The sequence below is a fragment of the Pantherophis guttatus genome, chromosome 1 (assembly GCF_059756535.1).
Source record: "Pantherophis guttatus breed Tessera chromosome 1, ASM5975653v1, whole genome shotgun sequence".
Lineage (NCBI taxonomy): Eukaryota > Metazoa > Chordata > Lepidosauria > Squamata > Colubridae > Pantherophis > Pantherophis guttatus.
This window is the reverse complement of record NC_142063.1, coordinates 53297489-53319856: the sequence shown is the minus strand read 5'-3', so window position 1 is coordinate 53319856 and position 22368 is coordinate 53297489. Positions and strand designations below refer to the sequence as shown.

The 22368-nt window shown below is 37.9% G+C and overlaps 3 protein-coding genes across 3 annotated transcripts in view; 1 reads left to right on the top strand and 2 right to left on the bottom strand.

Moving 5' to 3' along the window:
• ALKBH1 (alkB homolog 1, histone H2A dioxygenase) overlaps positions 1-240 on the bottom strand; it is a 13949-nt gene extending 13709 nt beyond the window's left edge. Inside the window, exon 1 of the mRNA XM_034418229.2 lies at positions 99-240. Coding sequence (XP_034274120.2) covers positions 99-215 — 117 coding nt within the window. The 5' untranslated portion in view covers positions 216-240. The remainder of the gene's footprint in view (positions 1-98) is intronic.
• On the top strand, positions 17-7001 carry SLIRP (SRA stem-loop interacting RNA binding protein). Its single transcript, XM_034418230.3, has 4 exons — positions 17-400; positions 1432-1490; positions 5971-6075; positions 6871-7001. The coding sequence occupies exons 1-4, from the start codon at positions 328-330 to the stop codon at positions 6904-6906; spliced, it is 273 nt and encodes a 90-aa protein (XP_034274121.1). The 5' UTR covers positions 17-327; the 3' UTR covers positions 6907-7001.
• SNW1 (SNW domain containing 1) lies at positions 5595-22368 on the bottom strand. Its single transcript, XM_034418228.3, has 14 exons — positions 22188-22368; positions 21058-21211; positions 18951-19112; positions 14687-14782; positions 14420-14526; positions 13784-13888; positions 13635-13704; positions 12710-12775; positions 12164-12280; positions 11864-12005; positions 11146-11242; positions 9992-10109; positions 7631-7797; positions 5595-7553 (listed from the first exon to the last, which is right to left on the bottom strand). The coding sequence occupies exons 1-14, from the start codon at positions 22199-22201 to the stop codon at positions 7355-7357; spliced, it is 1614 nt and encodes a 537-aa protein (XP_034274119.2). The 5' UTR covers positions 22202-22368; the 3' UTR covers positions 5595-7354.

The window sequence follows — 22368 nt, the reverse complement described above, 5'->3', positions numbered from 1 at the left end:
AAAAGGGGAGGAGTCTCTCAAAAGGAAGACTTTCCTGGCGTCTTCCTGGCAGGATCCGCCAGGCAGAGCGAAGGGGCGAGTGGCACCCTTCGGCTTACCTGCTGGCCCGCTGGCTTCGAAAAGTCAATCACCCCGCTAGGATCCGACCCCTCCCATCGCCGATAGAAACGAAAGAGGCGACGGAACGCATCTTCCTCCCGCGTGGCCGCCGCCATCTTAGCTCAAGGCGTGGCCTGGCACGCGCGCTCCCACCGAAGCAGCGGAAGCCAGCCTCTCATTGGCTGGAAACCGCCTCAGCCGGGCAAGGTCGTCGTCCCTCGTTTTAAGATGGCAGCGAGGGGGGTTTCTCGGCGCGCCTTCGAGGTCTTCGTTAGGCGAATACCCTGGAACGTGGAGGAAAGTGAGTGGGAGAAGGTGCATTTTCTGATGATGGTTTAACGGGGTATTGAGGATTTTCCTTCGCTTGTGGTTTGAGGGACTGAAGCTTTTGTCCCGCCAAAGGGTAGTGGGTAGATCCCCGAGACAGCTCTCTTACTGAGCACGGGATCCCAATTTATTTATTTTTTTTTAATTTGATTTATATGCCGCCCTTCTCCGAAGACTCAGGGCGGCTTACAATGTGCTCAGCAATTTGCTGTGAAGAGGCCGAAGCGGATTTTTCCGCTTCGTGAATGCTAGTTTGGGCATACGTTTTGAGCAATTGGAGGATGTGGTTTCCCAAAAAACCTCATTGCCATTTGCTGTATTCTATAGAGATTCTCAGTCATCCAGGTCATGGTTGTCCCAAAGGTGCTTTTTTAGGAGGCAACTGGACTTTCTTGGTTTTTTGTTTTTTTTAAAAAAAAAGACGTTTGGCTTCTTCAAGAAGCTCTTCAGCTCTAACTGGATGGTGGGGAATGGAAGGATTTATGTTCCTTGCAGGCAGCTGGTCATTTGCATTTTTTAAAAGAGAGTCTTTGAGGCCGTAGGCATAGGGGGTTTATCTGTGTCCTCGGGGGCACCTGAAAGTAGTGCAAATGGGTGTGGAGCCTTCTTGGCTGCAGGGTGTTTTCTGCCCTGTGTCTCTTTACTGTTGAAGATAGGCGCAGGCTGTTGGGGGTGAGTCTGTGTTGTCTGCATCTCAAACTGAAGTGCAAATGGTTCCTATAGTCTGCAGTTCCTGTTGGCTGTATTGTAGAACTTTCCGAAATTTGAACTCAAATATTCTGAGCAGCATCAAGCAGTTAAGTTTAGTCACCCATTTCCAGTCAAATGCATGTAATATATTATCATCCCAAGGGATTGTGAGAAATTTAGGCTGACTAGCCCTTCTCTTCAGGAGGTCATTTTCTGAACCCATCAATTGAGAAAATGGCTATTAGAAATTAGTTTGCTCCTGATTTTCTGATATGTCATATCAAATGATATGTCCTGCCTTTTTTTTTTTTAAAGATGAACTACGAGAATATTTTACTCAATTTGGACCTGTGAAGAAATGCATCCTGCCATTTGTAAGTATCATTCATGGCCATTAAATGGTTTATCCAATGTAAAAATATTCAAATTGTATTTGACCAATGGTATTGTTTGTAAATAAATAAGCAGATAGCAGATAGGCATGACATTTATAAAGGCTTTCTGGCAGTTTTGTCTTAAAGTATTGTCTTTTAGGACAGTGTTTCTTAAGAGCCTTGGTAGCACAATGGTCTAAAGCACCCTGTTATTAACACAGCTGCCTGCAATTACTGCAGGTTCAAATCTTTCCAGGCTCAAGGTTGACTCAGCCTTCCATCCTTTCTAAGGTAGGTTAAATGAGGACCCAGTTTGTGGGGGCAATAAGCTGACTTTGTATGAATATACAAAAGTATGAAGGCTATTGCTTAACGCATTGTAAGCCGCCCTAAGTCTCCGGAGAAGGGCGGCATATAAATCAAATTTTAAAAAAAAGTGCCTCTCGGATTCCTGAAATCAAAACTGTTTGCAAATTTATGTTGAAAAATAATCCAGTATTAAAATCCCATCAAACAACTGTGAGAAGAGATAACTGCAGTGAATGGATCAACTTTATTTTTTATTATGGTAGATAAATATCCATACAAACAAAAGCTTTTTTGGAGTCCTCCATAATTTTTATAAATTAGAAGGGATCGTAAAAGAAAAAAGTGTTAAAAAAATTACTCTAGGTTATTTTAATGTAAGTGGTTAAAAGTTTGGGAATTATTTAAAACTCTTTTTAATCTTGCAATACTTTGATCTAGTGTGGGGCAAACTTCATCTGTGGGATGAGGACATCAAGCAGTGTAACATATGTATTTATTGAATACATAAAAACTGATCAATATCTATTGATCAGTTTGGAGATATTTTGACCATTCTTTTTTTGCCTAACTTTTTCAGTTCATTTATATATTTGGATATGTTAGCAATTGCAAACTGTCCACATCTGAGGCCACAAATTCCACCTTAATCTCACTTGTCTTTAAAATGTTTTAATAGCCCATTGGACCATTGCCAATGTCCTTTTGGGAAAGTAATGGCTTCCTTCGTATTCTCTCATATACATTACTCTTATTCAATGTTTCCCTTGTGGTACACACATGAAAATATTAGAAAATTAAAAAGTCGCCTTTAGATTCTTTGCCATTACCATGTAAATGTTTGCAATTTTCTAGAGTATTGCATGTCTTATTGTTAAGAGTGATTTTGGGTAGCTGACAAAATAGAAAGCTTAAGAATGCTATTGGTTTTTGTACAATCTGTGTAATGGTGCAAGCCAGAAACTTTGGCAACAGATCTGTAGCCCTTCCCTCCTTCATTAAGTAGAGACGAGGTTTGTAGAATCTTTTGATGAGATATTATTCACTACCATAAATGTGTTAATAGCAAAGGTTGATAGTAACGACCAATTAGTTTGTTTTATGGAAAGGATCCTTCAAGCTCACATCACTATGTTTTAATTTCATCTGACTTCTTAAAAGAGCTGATTATTCTAATTAAATTTTCCAACAATCAGTGAAAATATTGGCTTAGTTTGTTCAGTTGACATGCTGCAGCATTTGTGCTGTTCATTTAACCAGAATTTCCTATCTGAATAATTCTTATTCAAGGACTGACAACATTGTAGGCCATAATACTGCAAGCTTATAGATAAGAATTCACAAACTTTTCATCACTATTGTACTTTCCGTAATACTGAGCCTGAATAGTTTCTTTTAGGTTTTATTTTTTAGCCACTGTATGGCTAAAAATGTATGGATTATGAGGACTATAACATACTTGTGGGGCACCAAATTGATGAGGCTAATGCAAGTAGATAAATAGATACCACTTTGGTGGGAAGGTATCAATATTCCGTGAGCCTTGGCCACAGAAATGTCTTCGGACAATGCTGGCTACCTCAGCTAAGATGAGCACCATTCCCTAGAGTCAGACACAACTGGACAGGGGCAACATTTACTTTTGTCTTTTTAGTTCAACATACTCGAAGGGCAGCAAATTGATGAGGCTAAATTATTAACTTCCCTATTTTCCTAGTAAACATTTTTTATCTGGAAAGAACAAAGTTATTTTTTATAAAAACAGGAAGCTTTGTGTAGTGATAGTGATTATCCTTTGATGTGGATGATTTCAGTTCTATATTTTCAGGTTATAAACATAAATGTCAGGTATGAGATCCAGGACAAACTTATATAAAAATTTCCTTCTCTTCTTCCATTATCATATTTGGAATAATTCAAAGGTAACTTGCCCTCTGTTACCAGCCAATAAAAACTGTTCACTATCAAGAATACAGTTCTAATGTTTTAATGGGTTATGTTATTTTTACTGGAAATGCTTTTGTTATTGTAACTAAGGTGTTCTGGAATTAGAAATGCATAAAAATATTTTATACAGCATCTTACATCTCTCTGTACGAAATAAAGCATAAACATTTGTTTAAGATACACATAGCTATTGTAAAGCTTACATCTTTGCTTTAGCTTTTAGAACTACTTGGCAAACAAGTGCTTTTTGTAGTACTATTGCTGCATATGACCAATGCATGTGAAATTGAACCTTGTTCATCACTGCTTTAAAAAAAAATAGACTGCATTGTCTGCCTTTCTTAGCTGATTGTAGACACAATTTAGTCATCCTTGAATAATTTGACTTCCACTAATTTAATAGGGTAAGTGCACGTTTGTTCTGAACACCACCAGAACTAATAGGACTTGGTATGTAATTTCAGGTATTTTGCTGCAAATTTTGCATGTTTAACATTAAAAAGAAAGGAACAATTATGATTGTTGGGAGGCACCGTGTTGCGGTGGTTCTCCTCCTATCTCTCTGACCGATCGCAGTCTTGTTGGCAGGGGGAAGAGGTCGACCTTGAGGCACCTTGTTTGTGGGGTGCCACAAGGGTCGGTCCTCTCGCCACTCCTGTTCAACATTTATGTGAAGCTGCTGGGTGAGATCATTCGTGGATTTGGGGTGCGGTGCCATCTGTACGCTGATGACACTCAGCTGTACATCTCCACCCCAAACCACCCCAACGATGCCCTTGAAGTGATGTCCCAGTGTCTGGAGGCCGTGCGGGTCTGGATGGGAAGGAACAGGCTTCGACTCAACCCTTCCAAGACTGAATGGCTGTGGATGCCGGCATCCCGATATAGCCGGCTGGTGCCATCGCTGGCTATTGGGGGCGAGTCATTGACCCCCCCACAGAGGGGGCTCGCAACTTGGGCGTCCTCCTGGACACGCGGCTGTCTTTAGAAGAGCACATGACGGCCGTGGCCAAGGGGGGCTTTTTATCAGGTTCGCCCGATAAGCCAGTTGCGCCCCTTTCTGAGTCAGGATTCCTTATGCACAGTCACTCATTCTCTCATCACTTCTCGCCTGGACTACTGCAACGCTCTCTACATGGGGCTCCCCTTGAGGAGCACCCGGAGGCTCCAACTGGTCCAGAATGCGGCTGCGCGGGTGATTACGGGAGCAACATGGCGTTCCCATATAACACCTCTCCTGCGCGAGCTGCACTGGCTCCCGGTGGTCTTCCGGGTGCGCTTCAAAGTGTTGGTTCTCACCTTTAAAGCACTCCATGGCTTAGGGCCAGGGTATTTACGAGACCGCCTTTTGCTACCGATAACCTCCCACCGGCCAATACGTTCTCACAGAGAGGGCCTCCTCAGGGTGCCGTTGGTCAAGCAATGTCAGCTGGCGGCCCACAGGGGGAAAGCCTTCTGTGGGAGCACCCGCCCTCTGGAACGAGCTACCTCCCGGAATACGGCTGATCCTGGATCTCCGCACTTTCCGTAAGGCCCTGAAGTCGTTTTTATTTCAGCAAGCCGGCCTGGCCTGAATAGGTTTTATGGATTAGTTTTTTAATTGTATAGCTTGGGGTTTTAAATTGGGAGGCCGATTAATTTAATTTATTTTTAGTTCTCTTAACTTTTATATTGTAATTTTAATTTTCGGCTGTTCACCGCCCTGACTCCCTTCGGGGAGAAGGGCAGGATATAAATTCAATAAATAAATAAGTATTACTGTAAGCCATGTAGAATCTCTGGAAATGGAGCAGCACATACACCAGCATTTATAAATTTGAGTAAACAATCAAATACATCTTATTGCCTAACTAATATTTTAAAATCCTTTATTATTAACATAGTGTGATCATACACACAACTATTTAAAAGTATGCAGAATTGAATTGGGGGTTGCTTTCAGAAAATGCATACACTGTACTTTAGTATTCTGTATCCAATAAATACAAGAAAAATAAAATACCAACACCATTCTCTTTAAAACTATTATTCCATAAGACCTTTTCTATCAAATTAGTTTTGCATATTGGAAAATGGTTTCTAATTTACCTAACAGATAAAATAATTTATGTGTTCAGTTTGAATACAAACTCTTAAGTAGTAACTAACCATGAATATGGTTTCCAAATGTAAAAGAGGAAATTTATTTAGATATATGATGAACTAATATATTCTCTTTAATGTTCAGAATGTAGAAACAGGATTCCATAAAGGTTTTGCCTGGATTGGATTTTCTACAGAAGAAAGTCGCAGTAAAGCTTTGTTGAAAGATCATTTTTTTGAAGGGTCACAGGTAATTTCAGTTCTTTTAAGATATATCGAGTGCCTCTGTTTATTTCAAAGAAAGCTTCATTATTCTGTTATATATACACATTTTTAAAAACCCAGTTTCTACAATTAAGTAACAGTTAAAAGCAGGCTATGCAAAGCATTTTGTGCATGGGCTGTACATGCTAGAATCAAAATGTACATTCTGAGATGGGAGACAGCAAGGAAAAGGAAAACCCATCAACGATACAAGGCAGTGGTGAAGGGAAGGAAGGAAGGAAGACATTGGGACAATTGGTAGAAAGAACTGGCATGCTGGCTGGAGTATAGACATTGTTATGCTTGAATTCATGTAAAGTGGCAGCAATCAAAGGAGAGGAAGAGGCTGGTGCTTCAATGATCAGAGGAAAGAACATGTAGGTGTGATAAAAGAAAAAGAGGAACAGAATGTAACAGACTTCCTTTACTTGTCCTGAAAGACAATCCAAAATTTGTCTTGGGTAAAACCTACAACAAAGAAACTCCAAATGTTTGGATAATCTACCAGAATAGGTCTTATAAATTCAGCTGTGGTGTTTCTTCTGCACATGGGACAAGATAAATGTTCCTTATCATGTGCCTCTCTAATTAAAAGTACACTGCAATAGGGGTAGCTTAAGTTCAATGTGTATTGATGTCCGAAAGGTATTCAGTAGTAGCCTGCATAGATAATGCAGACTATATTATTTAACAATGGAAATAATATATAGCCCAGATATTTATTTTGGTTAAAAAAATTGAAAATGGGTGTTGAGTTGTTTTTTTTTGTCTTATCTTTCAGCTGGAAGTTAAACGTCAAGAAAAAACAGTCAGATGAAATACTTGCTAATACCAATTAAAAGGAAGGAGCCTTTATTTAATTGCTATGTAAAGAAATTAAAATAAATTTCGGTATGTATATATTCATCTTAATTGAGTGCAACTGCTCCTTTCAGATTAAATGGAACTGGATAGTTACATCAGAGCAAATCAATTAGTACTCTTCCCTTTTTTCAAGTACAATACATAGCAGAAATAGAGAAAATTATATACAAGAGAATATACCTGGAATAACTTTAAAGTAAAGAATACATCACTTCTTCTCTGTTGAAACAAAGGATGAATATACTTAGAAACCAAGATACAGAACCTATGTTATTCAGCAGTCTGCTTTTTCGTCTCTATTCCATAGGGAAACGTTGCCTTTGAACACTCATGGTACATTATTTTCAGCACAGAGCTAGTTAAATCTCTGAATTCAGTCTCAGCAGCCAAAGATCAGTTTTTTACTCTTTCCTTCTCTTTTTGCCTTCATGATCGTGTTCTTTAGGGCGGTTGCTGTCAGAAGGTCTTTTAGAGCCCCCGTGCTGTTTTGCTTCCTCCAAGAATTTGTCTAGACCAAAAGGATCTTCCTCAAATTGAACTGGTCCTTCTCTTCCTCTTTGTCTACGGTCTGAGCCAGAAAATTCCTTATCAGGAACAAACCTGCAAGAGACAAAGTAGAAAATGTAATATATTTCTTGTAAAAATCTAATCCCTGAGGTTCACATTAATTTCCCTACCTGTTAGTAGTTTTTATTCTTGTTTCCAAATCATCACCATACATGTCCTTATCCACATTTTTACTTGGTCTGTATATATTTTGGGCCATGTCTTTACCACTTCTCCAGGGCTGATCGTAGACATTATAAATTTCATCTTCTCCTCCTGCAAAGCCACTGTCCATGCCCTATTAAGTATAGGAATAATTCACATAGTTAGGATAACAAACAAATTCCAGAAGTGAGCCATTTCAAAAACCAACAATTACATTGACCTACTGACTGGATACACTTCTGTTATTAAAAGGCAAACTGGGAGAACTATGAAGTCTTTAGAGCTACACATATGACAAGCCTTTTTTCACTGTTTCAATCATTTTTGCCTCTTAAAGTGGTTATGAAAAAAAGGCAGAACACACAAACAATGTAAGATGTAAATGAAGGGAAGCTTAATTTTAGCGAAGTTTTTGAGAAGGTTCCATGCGACATTGTCAACTCTAGATATTTGGATAGTCCTATAGAAAAGGGAATCTCAAATGGCTGGCATATTGCATTTAGGAAGTCAGCAGTAAGGACTTTACATTGTTGGAGAGCAGTAACCCATGTGATTCCAGTGCCCAGGGTAACAGTTTGAGATTACAATCTAATCTGGGCAAGTTGAATGAAGGGCAGCCAAGGGGAACCAAATGTTTTAATATAAGAAATGTAAGGTGTTCAGTTTAGGAGAAAAAAATGGGTGTAAGATATAAGGTGGGGAATTTATGGCTTGGGAGCACGACATTTGAGAAGAGCTTGGGTATAGCCATTTACAACAACTGAATACGAATCAACAGTGAGACAGTTACTACAATTGCTAATGTGGCTCTGGGTTGCATTAGAAAAAACGTTGTAAAGTCTTTTTACTGAGCATTGAGTCCATTTCCAGAAGGATATGAACAAATGAGAAAAAGTTCAGAGGAGGGCATAATAGCTCTGTTCAAGTACATAAATGTAAACTTTGGGGAAGTTAACCAAAACTATTTCAAGGCCATAGAAACTAAGACTACAAATAATGATCAGCTAACTAGATGTCATTAACATATACAGGTAGTCCTCGCTTATTCACCACTTGTTCAGCAACTGCTGAAGTTATGACAGCAGTGAAAAAGACTTACAGGAGATTCTCAAGGTTGTAACTGTCAGCATCCCCTTGGTTACATGATCACAATTTCAACTGCTGTATATTTACAAAAATCACAGCATCCTGGAGTCACATGATCATTTGTGAGCTTCACAGCCAGCTTCTAACAAGTCAACCCCTTCCTGCCTTTGATGTATAGAAGAGCAAATGGAAAAGGGATTCTCCGATTTCTGTTTGGAGGGGAGGGGGAGGGGAAGAAAGCTCGAGCAAAGGAGAAATTTCCTATACCACCAGGGAGATCGGAGACCAAAGGATTTGACAAGAATAATCTGTTTGCATAGAGCAGGCATGTCCAACTCATGAGCAGCACACAGCCCTGGACAGCTATTAATGCAGCTTCACAAGATCATAAACTTTTAATATGATTTATATACATTAACTATATTATATATTTTATATGCTGTCCAAGACAATTCCTCTTCACTCGCTGAGGCCCAGGAAAGCCAAAACCCATGGCGTAGAGTCTGTGGCTCTCCAGCATTCCAGGGGATGTGGGAATGGTTATGTGATGGAATGTAGTCTGGATTCCCAGAAGGGACAAGGTACATTCCGGAGGAACAAGAGACAACTCAGTTTGGATAGTTCGAAAGAAAATGGGTCCTCCCTAGTAGTTCCAGAGTATATGTGTTATTGAGGGGGAGGGGGCAGATTTGACAAGATTCTGTCCTTAGGTGCGGAACAACAAAGAAATCTGTTTCAAAGAATCACCTTTCTTTCTTTCTTTCTGGAGCCTGATAGGTTAGGGAAACAAAAGCTGAAGGTGTAAAATTGACTAATCTTGTCTCTTTCCAAGTGGTCACATGATTTCCTTCTTAGTGGCCACTTCACTTAGCGGTGGAGTTGCCAGTTCCAGTTAGTTAAGCAGGCACTACCTGTATTCCCTTTTAACCATGTTCTAGAATGGGGCCATCCCAAGGCATAGTGTGTGCTTTCATACAAATCTTTTGCATTCCAATTTTGATCATAAACTGAGGACTACCTGTGAAAGTATAATTATCAACACTAGAAATGTTCATTTGTATATTCACACACTATCTAATTCTGCATATACTAACCAGAATTTAAGCACAGGCTCAACAGCAAATCACCTTAAGAATTAAATGTAAGATAGTATACCAGTGGCCCTTTTTAAAAATGTTCATATTCCTTATCAGATAGAGAAGTTGCAATTTTATGTTCTATGTACTCATGGAATTCCTTACCTTATTTTGGTTGAACAGTCTCTGGTCATACTGAATTTCGTTGGATGTCCGAGGATTAGGAACGCCCAATGCAATGACTTCACTAATATCTCTATTCTCATTTCTCTGTAGTTTCGACCTGAATTTAACAATATTGCATTGCTAGGTTACATAATATAAATTATCAAAATTTAGCCAATTATTAACAGTGAGCCTCACTTATCTTCCTTCTGAATGGGCAGAGGGCTATATTGCAAAGTGATTAGACTAGAGCTATGGCATTTCATTTTGCTCTTCTTTTCTCTTTCCCGGATTCCAAACCTATCTGGAGAAAAGTCAGGAAATACATAGGAAAAAAAGAACCAATTCAACTATTCTTGCTATTCTTACTGCACAATGTAGTAGCTACAACCTAGAATATATTTGATTTTTTAGCAGTCATGCTGCGATTATGATATATACAAGTTTAATGACAAAATTACTTCGGCCATATAATTGTCTTTTATTGCTTATATCTTCTGCAAAAGTTTTGAAGTGTATTACTAGAGGTTATTATACATTATGTTGTTCCCCAAGTATATTTAGATGCCAATCAGCATGTATAATTTTTCCCTAATTACTAATTAAACTTTATTAATTAGGAAATGGGTAAACTGCATATAGGAAAATTGATTTTAAAATCAGCTAGAAAAAAGTCAATCTTGTATAGATAAAACAATTAAAATTTGCCTGGTAAATATAAAGGATGAAAATGAAGGAAAATGTATAGGATGCAACATACAAGTTTTATGTTCAGAATGAACTTTAGTTCTGCTATTTGAATAAAACATCAAGTTGACTTCTGAGGTGTTATTATCAAGTTGTTGATTTTAAAATTTATGCCTTACGATAGTGTCAGGTGCAAAATTCTCCTTGTGATAATGTAATAAAGTAATAATTCAATGCTACACAGACTCTTGGTTTTTCTGTATCATTTTAAGAATCACCGGTAATACTATTGTCTCAACATTTCTGAAGAGATTATTCCACTACATAATCATTCTGATGAAGAAGTACAATCTGAGAGAACAATTACAGTTATGAGGCAACTGTTGTTTTTTTATCTTTATATATTGCAACTATTTTTTTTTTGTACAAGGAAAGGTGTCAGTTATATATTAGTTGAACAATTTTACCTTTTGTCAGGGGCTGCTCTGGAAAGATTCCGGTCATGCTGTCTTTCTTTTCGCCTGTCATGCCTGATTTCATCACGCTCCCTAACTTCTCCATCCTCTATAGATAAATTTGAGATACAAGGTGACCCAAAATTAATTGAAAAGTGGTCAAATATTTCTTCCCCAATAATGTTCAGTGTGACTGAAATCCATTAAAAGTTATTTATGCAATTTAAAAAAATCTCTGAAGGTTAATATTTGGGAATAAACATCACTAAATTATGGAATGTACCTCTATCGATGGGCAACTTTTTGGTGGCAAAGGGACATAAATATTTTTTGGAAAACTGATGTCTACAAAACATATGACATCTAGAATTATTTTGGGAATTAAAACATACTTGCTTTAGGGCTTAAAATACAACTTAATTTCCCACTTCAAAAGGGAAGGAAGTTTAGCAACTGAGTAGAGGGAATGTGAGGGGGCAAAATAGAATTGATTGGTTGCATCTGGCTCTAGGACTAGATTCTCTAATTCATTTTTACATGAACATACATGCGATCAGGTGGCAGTCCTGTACATGAAAAGCAGCATACATGAAGAGGTAGAGACTGATAGGATAACACAGACCATTCCTGCTGATTCATTGCAATCTTCCCAACAAAATTAACTGTTCAACAACTGGTTTAAGAAAAAATATTTGAAATATTATGAAATGAAGCAGTTGAAAAGTTGTACCTTTCTCCATATGGGTTTTGATTCCAGCTCTTCGTTCCCTGGCTTTTTGGGCCATTTCCCGAAGTTTCTCCTCATGTTTCTCTTTTTCCTTCTGTGCCATTTTGCGTTCTACCTGGGCTCGCATTTCTACAGCTTCACGAGCCTGTACAAAATTAAGCAATTATGATAGCAATGTTACTTTACACTTTGGATTGTAGTATAAAAATGCAGATACATCCCAGAACTTGGCCAGATAGAATATTGGGCAGCTATCTTATCGTGGAGATGGGCGGCATATAAATTTGTTAAATAAACAATGACCTTTCTATCAGCAATGTAAAGAGCTTCTGCCAATTTAGCAAAGTTTTCATTAATGTGTACAGTCTGCAATCCTCTACCATCTGCAGCCAGGCGTTTGTCTAACGGGATGGTGTAACCCTGCAATAAAAAGAGAAAAGGCATTTAACAACCATAAAAAATATCTGTATTACAAAAGTAGATCTATAATTTTAATTGCAGTAGGATATGGCAGGAAAATTAGTCTACATGCTGCTTAATAAATACTTATTTTGAACTTTTATTATGGAGACACTTAAAATACTTTCGCTATTGTGCTATAATGTTTTATTACAGTAAAGAAGCCACCATTTGTGGAACTACTTTCAGTGATATTAGCAACTGACATTGTTGCCCTGCGCTACCCAAGTTGTTATTCTAATATTAGACTAACGGGGAAAAACAAACTACTTTTAAAAGGTAGCTTATTTACTCAGTTCTAGATATTTCAAAATAATCAAAATTGTTCATTTTTCAGTGAGATTCTTAGGATGTTATCTTTAGGCTATGTGATTGTAACCAATTAATTACCTTTGCATTTTTCCAGTTTGAAATACAAGGTGGAATTTTCCATTCTTGCTGCTCCTTTACAGTCATCTACACAGAAAAAAGAAAGGTTTTTAAATTATTATCAATGGAAAGGGAATTTCTCAATACTATAGCAGAATAATAAATAACAAATGCCAATTTACAACAAACTGGTTTTGAAGATCGTTTGGAAAGTGAATAAAAGAACTTTTCAATAAGTTGAAGTACGAAGGTGGAATTTTTAAAACCAATCACATTCTTTCTTTGAAGCACCAAGGTCTAAAGAGGAATCCGCTTAGGTCAGCTTTGAGTTGTAAACTGAGAATTTCCATGAAAACTTTTGATAGTTTCCCCTAATATTGATCTTTTTGAAAGCAACTTTAGCAAGTATCAGCTCAAAGAATATGCTGTCTTTTTGCAAAGTGCTTACTGTGCCATCTGAGCAGTTGGTAGGAATATACAGCACTCACCATGCTGAAGTGTTTACATAACTATTTACTTTTTCTGTTGATCATCCAACTCTATAGTATTCTTTTATATATCTACATAGCAAGAATAATCATGCATGAGATCCCATGATACACATCTCCCTTCCCACCAGAGTGGATAGGGTGGGCATGTTCCAGGTCTTCTCTTAAGCCTTGCCTTCTGATGGGTCCTTGGAAGCGTGCCTTTTCTACTGCAGGCCCCATCCTATGGAACATCCTCCCTCCAAAATCCAGGAGACCTGGTTTAAGATTTGGCTCTTCACCCAAGCACTGGGACAGGGTGAGGTTAGAGTGAGACAGAAAGTGTGGGTTGCATTAGGGAAGCCTGGGTGTGTACTAGAATTATCCAGGTTTGTGGGAAATTAACAACAAAAACAATAATAAGATAAACATGAAAACAAAGACAACGTGGAGAAAGAAACCAGCTGTAAAACCATTACCTTTCTACTGGGAGAATGCATTACTGGAGCAGGGGGAGATGGCGGCCCACGAGGAATTTTCTTATTAATCCTAATATGTGAAAATCATAGCATCGTTAGGACTTATACAAAACTCTTATTTCTGAATAAGAAGTATTTCTGAAACCCACTTGAATCTTGGAGGCTCCATGGGATCCTTTTGCATCTCCACCATTCTAATAACTCTCTGTTTTGCACCAGAATTGAATGCCACTCCCTGCTGTGATGGTGTGTATCTGACAAAGTGAGAAAAAGGTTCTGTTAGTACAAACTTTCATTACGTTTACCCGTTTTGTTACGAGATGGGTGGCAAATAAATTTAATATATAAACTTTCCAACATTGCTGTACTTTTAAACAGTACACACGTCTGTTTATTTATCTCTCAAAGTTATTGGCCGCCAATCTTACCACAGGTAAGCTGTGTCAGAGAACAAAGCTTGATATTCCACATTCTATCCCATTTTATTGACTATATACTTAATAAAATTTCCAGTTAAATGTCCTATTGCTTCATAGACATTATTGTGTGCTTATTTACTTTTTATAGACTATGAGACCTATATTTCAAGAAAAAAGTCATTACCAGAAATGAACACAAAGATCAACACAATTCTATAGCCAAGTACACTGTATTATGATGTATAATTCATTAAACAGCAATTTAAAAAAAATTCTGTAACTGCTCCCGTCTTCACATAATTATGTGAAGAGGGCATATATTATAGATATATACAAAAAGTAAACAATACAAAAAGTATTCTATACCGAATATACTGCGCTGGAGCTAGTTTATCAGCTGCTCGGACTGGCATTGCTGCTGCGATTTTTTGAGAGACCGACTTTTCCAGTGCAACCCGTGTCTTTTCTGTAAGCTGCAAATGTATATAATAGATTAAACACTTGGACAAAATGTGCATGCCTCCCTTGGCTAAGAAACAGAGATCAGCACTGCCCCTTAGAGTTGGATCCAACTGGAGAGGGGAAATCTTTACCTTTTTTACCATTAGTTACATGCATCACCACTAGCTATACCTCTTTGACAGCTTCCTCATCTGGTCTTTGAAGCTCAGGGTCATCCACATTCATAATTTCTTTGGGAACGAGGTCTGTGTATTTGCTGTAAATGACCTGAAACATGAAAAAGATCACTAAACAACACTGTAAATAAAAAAAAAAAAGGCTCTACAACTTTTTAGAAAACTGGACTATTTTTCCAGTATTGAATAAGCTCCATAATATCTAACACGATCAGAATAAGATTAAAAACTATCATAGTACTCTTAGCTTTAGATAGGAGAAATACACATAACAGTTTCCTGAATTCTGGTGTTTGGTAATCAAACATCTAGGAATCTTTTCCATTTGGAACTACCGTTATCTTGTTTATCTACATTTTATGATGCAGAAATACAGTAATTTGACTAAAGAAAAGAGCAGGGACTTGTTCCGGCAGTCTCTAAGAATTGGACACAGTTCTATGAGAGAAAAAGGTAATCTAAACCACTTTCCAAGCTTTTATGATTGTAATAAAATGGCATATTCTTGGATTGGAGCAGTATGTTTCTTCTATATGGTCTAGATCAGGGGTGTCAAACACAATTTCATTGAGACCCGCATCAGGATTGTGTTTGACCTCAGGGAAATGGAGAGGCATGTCCAAGGTAGGCGTGTCAAGGGTAGGCGGGTCCAACACAACATCCATTTTCGGCCAAGACAACCTCCTGCAGCTGTCTGTCAGTGTGCACGCCCTCCCCCCAAGCTCTGTTTTCACTAGCAGAAGGCTGCAGGAGGCCATTGCGGTCGAAAACAGAGCTCAGGAAGGCCACATGCGACCCTTCTAAGCTCCATTTTCGCTAGCAGTCATTGCGGGCGAGTCCTTCGCTGTTTCCAGGTGAGCCCCATGGGCCAGATAGGTTTCACACCCCTAATCTAGATCAATTTTGCACATATAGCCTGCAGGCTGTGTCTTATGCAGTCTTGTGGAGCCCACTGATTTTTTTTGAAAAACAATCAATCCACTGCCTATGGGAAGGAGTGCCACTATCACATAGGTTTTTGCAGTCACTTTCATTATAAAAGACACAATGCCTTCAAGCCTCACATACAGTGCTAGCTCCACTGATGCCACTATGCTGCCTGATCTGCACACCAGTTATTTCCCACAATTATTTTAAAAGTTTCCATCTGGAGCTTTCTCCTCTATGAGCTGTTCAAGCCTTTCTACGTTTTTTTTCTGTTTAAACAAGTTTTATTTTATCATCAATATATTGATTTTTATTTTTGCTTCTATATTTTTAAAAAAATAAAATATCATATTTTGCCCATGTGATGATGTTAGACTGTTTTATGTATCACAATTTGCACTCATGTTACCTTTATATCACTTTCACTGATGCTTACTTAGTTGGGTAATGAAATGTCTACAACCAACCACCAAGCTTAAAGAGCACCAAGGACTCAGTTCAACCCTGAGCTACATATATTCTCCATTGGATCTATCACAACTACAATTATTTTTTTCAAATAGGTATATATTGCTCATTAGAGATTGTTCTAAATCTTCATTCATTTGTCTGCAATAAAAGAGACTTGTAGTCCTAATAATAATTTAGCATAGGAGACATTTACCAATTCTCATCCAAGAATTTCCAAAATTAACAATCCCTAAAATGAGCACCCATAGAATCACATTTCACAAAGCCAAATGAAAGAGAAATCATTTCTTTATTGTAATTGCCCATAAAACTCACAAGAATCTCAGTGTATAAAGAACTAAATGTACTTCCAAGACCAAAATAAATAGTCGATCAATCCCAGAAAATAAAATGCAAAGATGTTCTTCCGACATTAAAAAAAAGGAAGTTCTAAATGGAATAAGTAAAATAAGACCACTCTTTAAGATAAGGTTGACCTGGCACCTTTTCCATGCACTGTAGAGGCTTTCCAGGCATTTGATGCTTCCTGGGGGAGTTGCTGCTTCACAACCTGCTTCCTGCAGGTTGGCTGCTTTGCCCCTCCCCGCCAAACTGTGGAGGCTTCCCTAGTATTGGACACTTCCCAGAACGTGATGTATTTTTTATTGCACTGCTGGGCCAGGCTGCGGCAACTGAGGCTTCCACGGGCAGCTACCGTTTCCTTCCCAATATCTCTGTACTTGTGCCACATTACAACACACCCAACTCGTGTGCAGCCTGCACGTAGCCTCCTAGAGTGTCGATCAACCTGGATGCATCCCCATGTTCCTTACAAAGGCCTTCCTCCGCTTAACAGCCTGTTATTCTTACTTCACACTAGCAGCTGTGAGTGCCAGGTGCTAAGTGATGTGGTCATGTGACATCTTACTTTACAATTGCTTCTCTTAGTGACTGAAATTCCAGTCCCAATTGTGGTTTTAAGTCGAGGACTACTTATATCTGTATAGTGAATACCTTTTTCTTCCAGCTTCAGAGCCCAAATCTATGCAGGAAAAACACATGTTCATTGTCCACATGCATGGGCGACAGGGTGGATTTGATTTAAATCGAGTCGATTTAAATCATGATTTAAATCATGATTTAAATCACTAGTAAAAAGACTTGATTTAAATCAACTCAATTTAAATCATAATTTTTAAAGAGCAACTGTCATCTCTACTACTCCTTTGACCCGCTGTTGACTCACCGATAGTCCGTGTTGCAGAATATACAGCCTTGTGCTACATAACTAAGCTCCATTTCATGCTGAATAAACTAAATTATTTATGTATCTTAAATAGAAAAGTATCTTACGATAGATTTTTACCCCAAAAGTTTTTTATTAAAATAAATTCAATAAAAATCAAAAAAATCCGATTTAAATCAAAAAAATCCGATTTTTTTGATTTTTTTAAAAAAAATCATTGATTTTTATCCACCCTGATGGGCGATGAGCTAGTGGTACGTTCTTGCTTTTTTAGTACTGGAAAAACAGTTTGCAACATTGAGGGAATGAAAAAGAGTAGTAGTACTTATATGTTGAAGATTAAACAGAAGATAATCACACTCTACTTCTAGGTAATAAAGTCTATTTCACATATCACAAATGCAATTGATTGCATACTACTATAGGTCACCCTGATTTATCAAAGCTTCCCCATCCTGTTTTATGTTCATGATCAAACCCTGTTAAAGTCATAAATATTAAAGGCCTTGCAATATCCATTTAGCTGGGGATAAAAAAAGTTATCCCAAGCAACACTAAGTTATCTGCAAATATGATGTAGTTTTCTAAACACAAAAAGATACTTTTTCTTTATGGACGAAACTAATAAGCAAACCCAAGATATTGCTTAATTAGCCCTTGACACTGCAATGTTTCTTTTGCTTTAAAATCTACATTGAAATGCTATATCAATACGACTTAAAACAGAGCTATTTCTCTTATTGCTGTCATTGTATGATGGCATGATACAGACAGGTAAAGTGCTGACAGGGAAAGTATTTCTAAATTGATTATTTAGAGTGATTATTTATATTTCAAATTTTATAAACACCCATATGATTCTAAATGATCCACAATTAAAAAAGCACAAAAACATCAAAAATATAATTCAAAAACCATATAAAAAAACCATATAAAACATAACAAAATTCATAGTTGAGGTAGTCAACATTCATTAACAATCAATACAGCAAACAACAGACTCTAACAATCATGTCCAGACGTCTCTTCTACACATAGTCCTAAAGACATAGCACAGAAATAGACACACCAATAAAACAATGTAGGTAATAGGTAGTAATTGTAATTAGATATAGAAAGAGAAATATGACCCTTGACCATTCTGTATATGGACAAATATATTGCTACTTGCTTGCAGAAATAAATTTACTACTTTATTCTATTTGTAGCTGATAATCACAAAACCCAAGAGTTGCTATATTATTTTTAAGTGTGTAACAATTCAGAAAAATATTATTCAAAATATAATTCCATTTTCCTAAATATACTGCAGTGCCAGACACGTGAGAAGAAATGTAGAATTTCTAAAAATTTAATATAGTTGCTTTTTGAATTGGTATACTTCCAAACATAAATTGATTTGTTTCACAATAGTTTTCTGTATTGTTTAAAAATAAAATATTAGGGCATATTTCATTATTCATTTTTTCATGATTTCATTTCTAGGAAAAAAAAAATTCTTTCCAAATCTTTCAACACTTTAAAAATCCTTTCCATTTTTTCCTCTGAGCACCTTCTCCATTATTCATAAAAAAACATTTTTTTTAGTAAACTGAAGCAATTATACTTTAAACGTAACATTTGAGAGTCCTATTACCTTGTCTTTTGATTGTCCCTGCCGAGCTATAGCATCGTATTTTATTTTTCCTTCGGCATCCACCTGTACAGCTAATGCATTGGATATTTTCTTTTTTCTGCCCATATCCAGAGGATATTGGGCAACATGGATTTCTGGGAAAGCACCTCCATCTCCAAAATCCTACACAGAAATAAAAATGAATGTGATTAGATTGTGGACAAGAGCAGAAAATAGTGTAATTTAGAGTTGAAAGTTTATTTAAAAAAACAATAGAAATTAAAATCACACGTTTTGGAACAGTCAAGACTTTTTTTGCTTTCTGTGCATTATTTTCATCCAACATAAAATGTTTCTGAAAGTTGTTTTGTTTCAAAACTGATTTTCCATTGATATGTAGAAAACTTTTTCCTCCAAAATCCATGTTTAGTTTGAAATTATGTAGTTGTTGTATAGCCAGTTACATCCTATGCTGTAATCCTGAACACACTTATTAATCATGTATAACCATGAGTTTAATCACAAATATAGATATCATACATGCAAGTATTATAGCATATATTTGCTTGCATTTTCCCTCCCCTCAGAAAGGTTCCAAAGAAAGATACTACCTTAGAACTTGATGTTTGCTATTATTTTCTGTTCTGGAGAAGGGAAAATGCTAGTGAACGCCAGCTTTCTGAAAGGCTCAGAATCCTGGTGCTTCCTAGTGGTTTTTGACAGATTTGAGGTCCATTCCTCCCTTCTTGCATGGAGGGGAGGGAAAGCCCTTTGGGCACTGGAGGTTTTAAATCTGGTGAAACATTGCAAACAGCAATGTTCTTGTGGTTGTTTCCCTCCCCCATTAGGGTAAGAAGAGGGTCCAGGCCTCCTGGATGTTGTTAGAGGCCTGGGTTCTTTCTCTGCTTCACCATGTCTGGGAGGTCTGGGCCCACTTCCCAGTGATCCACTTAATGACTGCAATGGGAAGAACTGGGTTGCTGTCACTAAGCGAAGTAGTCATGAGGCATCTCATTTAATGATCGCTTCGTTCAACAACAGATTCTGGGCACAATTGTGGTTTTAAGCGAAAGACTACCTTTACTTTATTACTCAGGTGATCAAACATATATCCCTAGAAGATTTGCCCAGATTATTGTCCCTTTTGAGATCTGGATGGTACTTTTTATGCTGTGGATTGGCTAGAGATAAAAATCATGGTAGGTGGTCCACCATAAAGTGAGAGAACATGAGAGGGGGAGTTCTTTGCCATGGTTAAGGGTGGATTCCAGACGATAGTAAGACACTAACTTCGGTTTACTAGATTGGCTGGACAGTTGTCTACTTCTACTACAGATTAAACAAAGGATTTACAAAGCCTTTCATCACTTGGCTGAAAGATATCTTCAGGAGGATGCAATGAAAAAGCATAACCTCTGCAGAAATTGACTTTTTTGTAAAGAAGTACTTAAGATCCCTTGATAGCTTAGGGTGCGGAGGCTATGTCTTTCCACTGCATCCTTCCTCCCTCTGGAACAGCTTTCTTCCATCCTGATGTCCTTGAGAAAGATTGTTCAATCTTGAATGATTACTACTGGACTCAGCAACAATGGGCATTAATTTGGTATCTTTACCTGTGTTATTGCTTATTATGCTTTGATGGTTCACAATAAAAAGCATAAAAACATTGTAAAACATTTTAGATTGCAAAAAGTTTAACAACTAAAATTGGGCAAAAGCACCTAGACAGCAAATTCAAGGATTCAGCACTTGGAACATCTAAGCTGACTTTAGGAGAAAAAAGCATTTTAAATAAAATCTACACATTGCATTCAGAAGTCCAGACTTATCTTTCAACAGTAAAATCATTCTTCGTAGCAATAGCACTTAGACTTATATACCGCTTCACAGAGTTTTACAGCCCTCTCAAAGAGGTTTACAGAGTCAGCATATTGACCCCAACAATCTGGGTTCTTATTTTACCAACCTTGGAAGGATGGAAGGCTGAGTCAACCTTGAGCCTGGTGAGATCTGAATTGCCAAATTGCAGGCAGCTGGCAGGCAGCAGAAGTAGCCTGCATACTGCACTCTAACCACTGCGCCAATGTGGCTCATAATGATAGTTAAATGAATGCAAACTATTATTTACCTCCAACATTCGTGGTATCCATCCTTTCCGATAACCATAAGGAGGAGGTTCCCTTCGTGATGACACCAACGCAGTCTGTCTCACTCTTTGAGATCTTGCTCTCTCCTCTAATTCCAGTTGGTCCTGAGACAACTGGGTTGGTGCTGGTAAAAAACTAAGCAAATGGAAGAAGAATGTAATATTGCTCTCTTTCGTTGTAACATGTGACTTTTATTCCAACAAAATATTTTTTAAAATTATTCTTTCTTTCACTATGAAATATCCGAAGTGCTTAATATTGTTCAAACATTTTGGCAACTGCATCCATGGAGGGAAGATTCATTTTCTCTTTAATCATCTTCAGTTCTGTTTTGTTTTTAGAGTGTTTTAAGAACTCCAAAGCTGCAAGTTCTATTTCAGTTATTCCAAATAGCAACCACTTCAGATTTAGAGCTTTATAGATTGAGCTTTACAAGGAGTGCTTTAGATACCACTGACACATCAAAACTGAAAATATAAAGTTAATATATGAAAAATGCTTTGTTTGGGGCTACCTGGTGTAAAAAAATGGCCTATTCTTGCTTAATATCTGCAGCAGCGGCTTCCAATCCCACCTGGAATTAACGATTTGCGCATTGGGAAGCCATAATGATCAGCAATCTCTTATATACGATCCTTGCCTGGTGAAGACAATTTTAGATCTGAACTTTGAAGTTTTCGGTACACTGTGATCCATCAATCACACTCTACGGGTACTAATTGGGCGGGGGGAGCGGCAAAAAAAGGGGTGACCACCCAGCTCCTTCTTTTTCTGGATAAGTACGATCAAACATAAAGCTTTCATTTCTGAAAGGATTTTACTATTCTTATTAAGGGCACTAAGTGAGGGTGGGGGCGGCGACGGCGGGGAAAACAGACCGGCCGAAACGGCTTGTGAAATAAGCGCTAAAGAAAAATGCCCGGATCACCCTAGACCTCTTTAACGCAATTTTCCGATAATCCATCCACTTTGCCACAGACCACCATGTGCATATATCTAGGCTTACAGCATATTCTTAAAAGAAAAAAAAAAAGAGCACGAAATCCGGGAACAAGCCAACAACCTGTCCCTATGTCGTAATAAAGTCCCGCTTCTCCCCTCCCCTACCCACCTGGTCAGCGCCATTTTGTTGCTCTCCTCGCTCTTCTGCGAATCCTGTGTTGCTGATGGGGAATGACACCCCCCCGCCTCGAAGGAAGTGAGATACGCAATGGCACTCTGGGAGTTGTAGTGTTTACGGGTTTGTTAAGCTCAATTGGAGCACGTGAGTCTCTCTTTGCGGAGGCTTGACT

Excerpts from the sequence above, each read along its gene's own strand:
- SLIRP (XM_034418230.3), top strand. The coding sequence starts at position 328 with ATGGCAGCGAGGGGGGTTTCTCGGCGCGCCTTCGAGGTCTTCGTTAGG. Across the intron at positions 1,491-5,970 it reads AGAAATGCATCCTGCCATTT|AATGTAGAAACAGGATTCCA; the intron begins GTAAGTATCATT and ends TTTAATGTTCAG. Across the intron at positions 6,076-6,870 it reads ATTTTTTTGAAGGGTCACAG|CTGGAAGTTAAACGTCAAGA; the intron begins GTAATTTCAGTT and ends CTTATCTTTCAG.
- SNW1 (XM_034418228.3), bottom strand. Across the intron at positions 12,281-12,709 it reads CAAACTGGAAAAATGCAAAG|GGTTACACCATCCCGTTAGA; the intron begins GTAATTAATTGG and ends TTTTTATTGCAG. Across the intron at positions 10,110-11,145 it reads AGAGCAGCCCCTGACAAAAG|GTCGAAACTACAGAGAAATG; the intron begins GTAAAATTGTTC and ends TGTTAAATTCAG.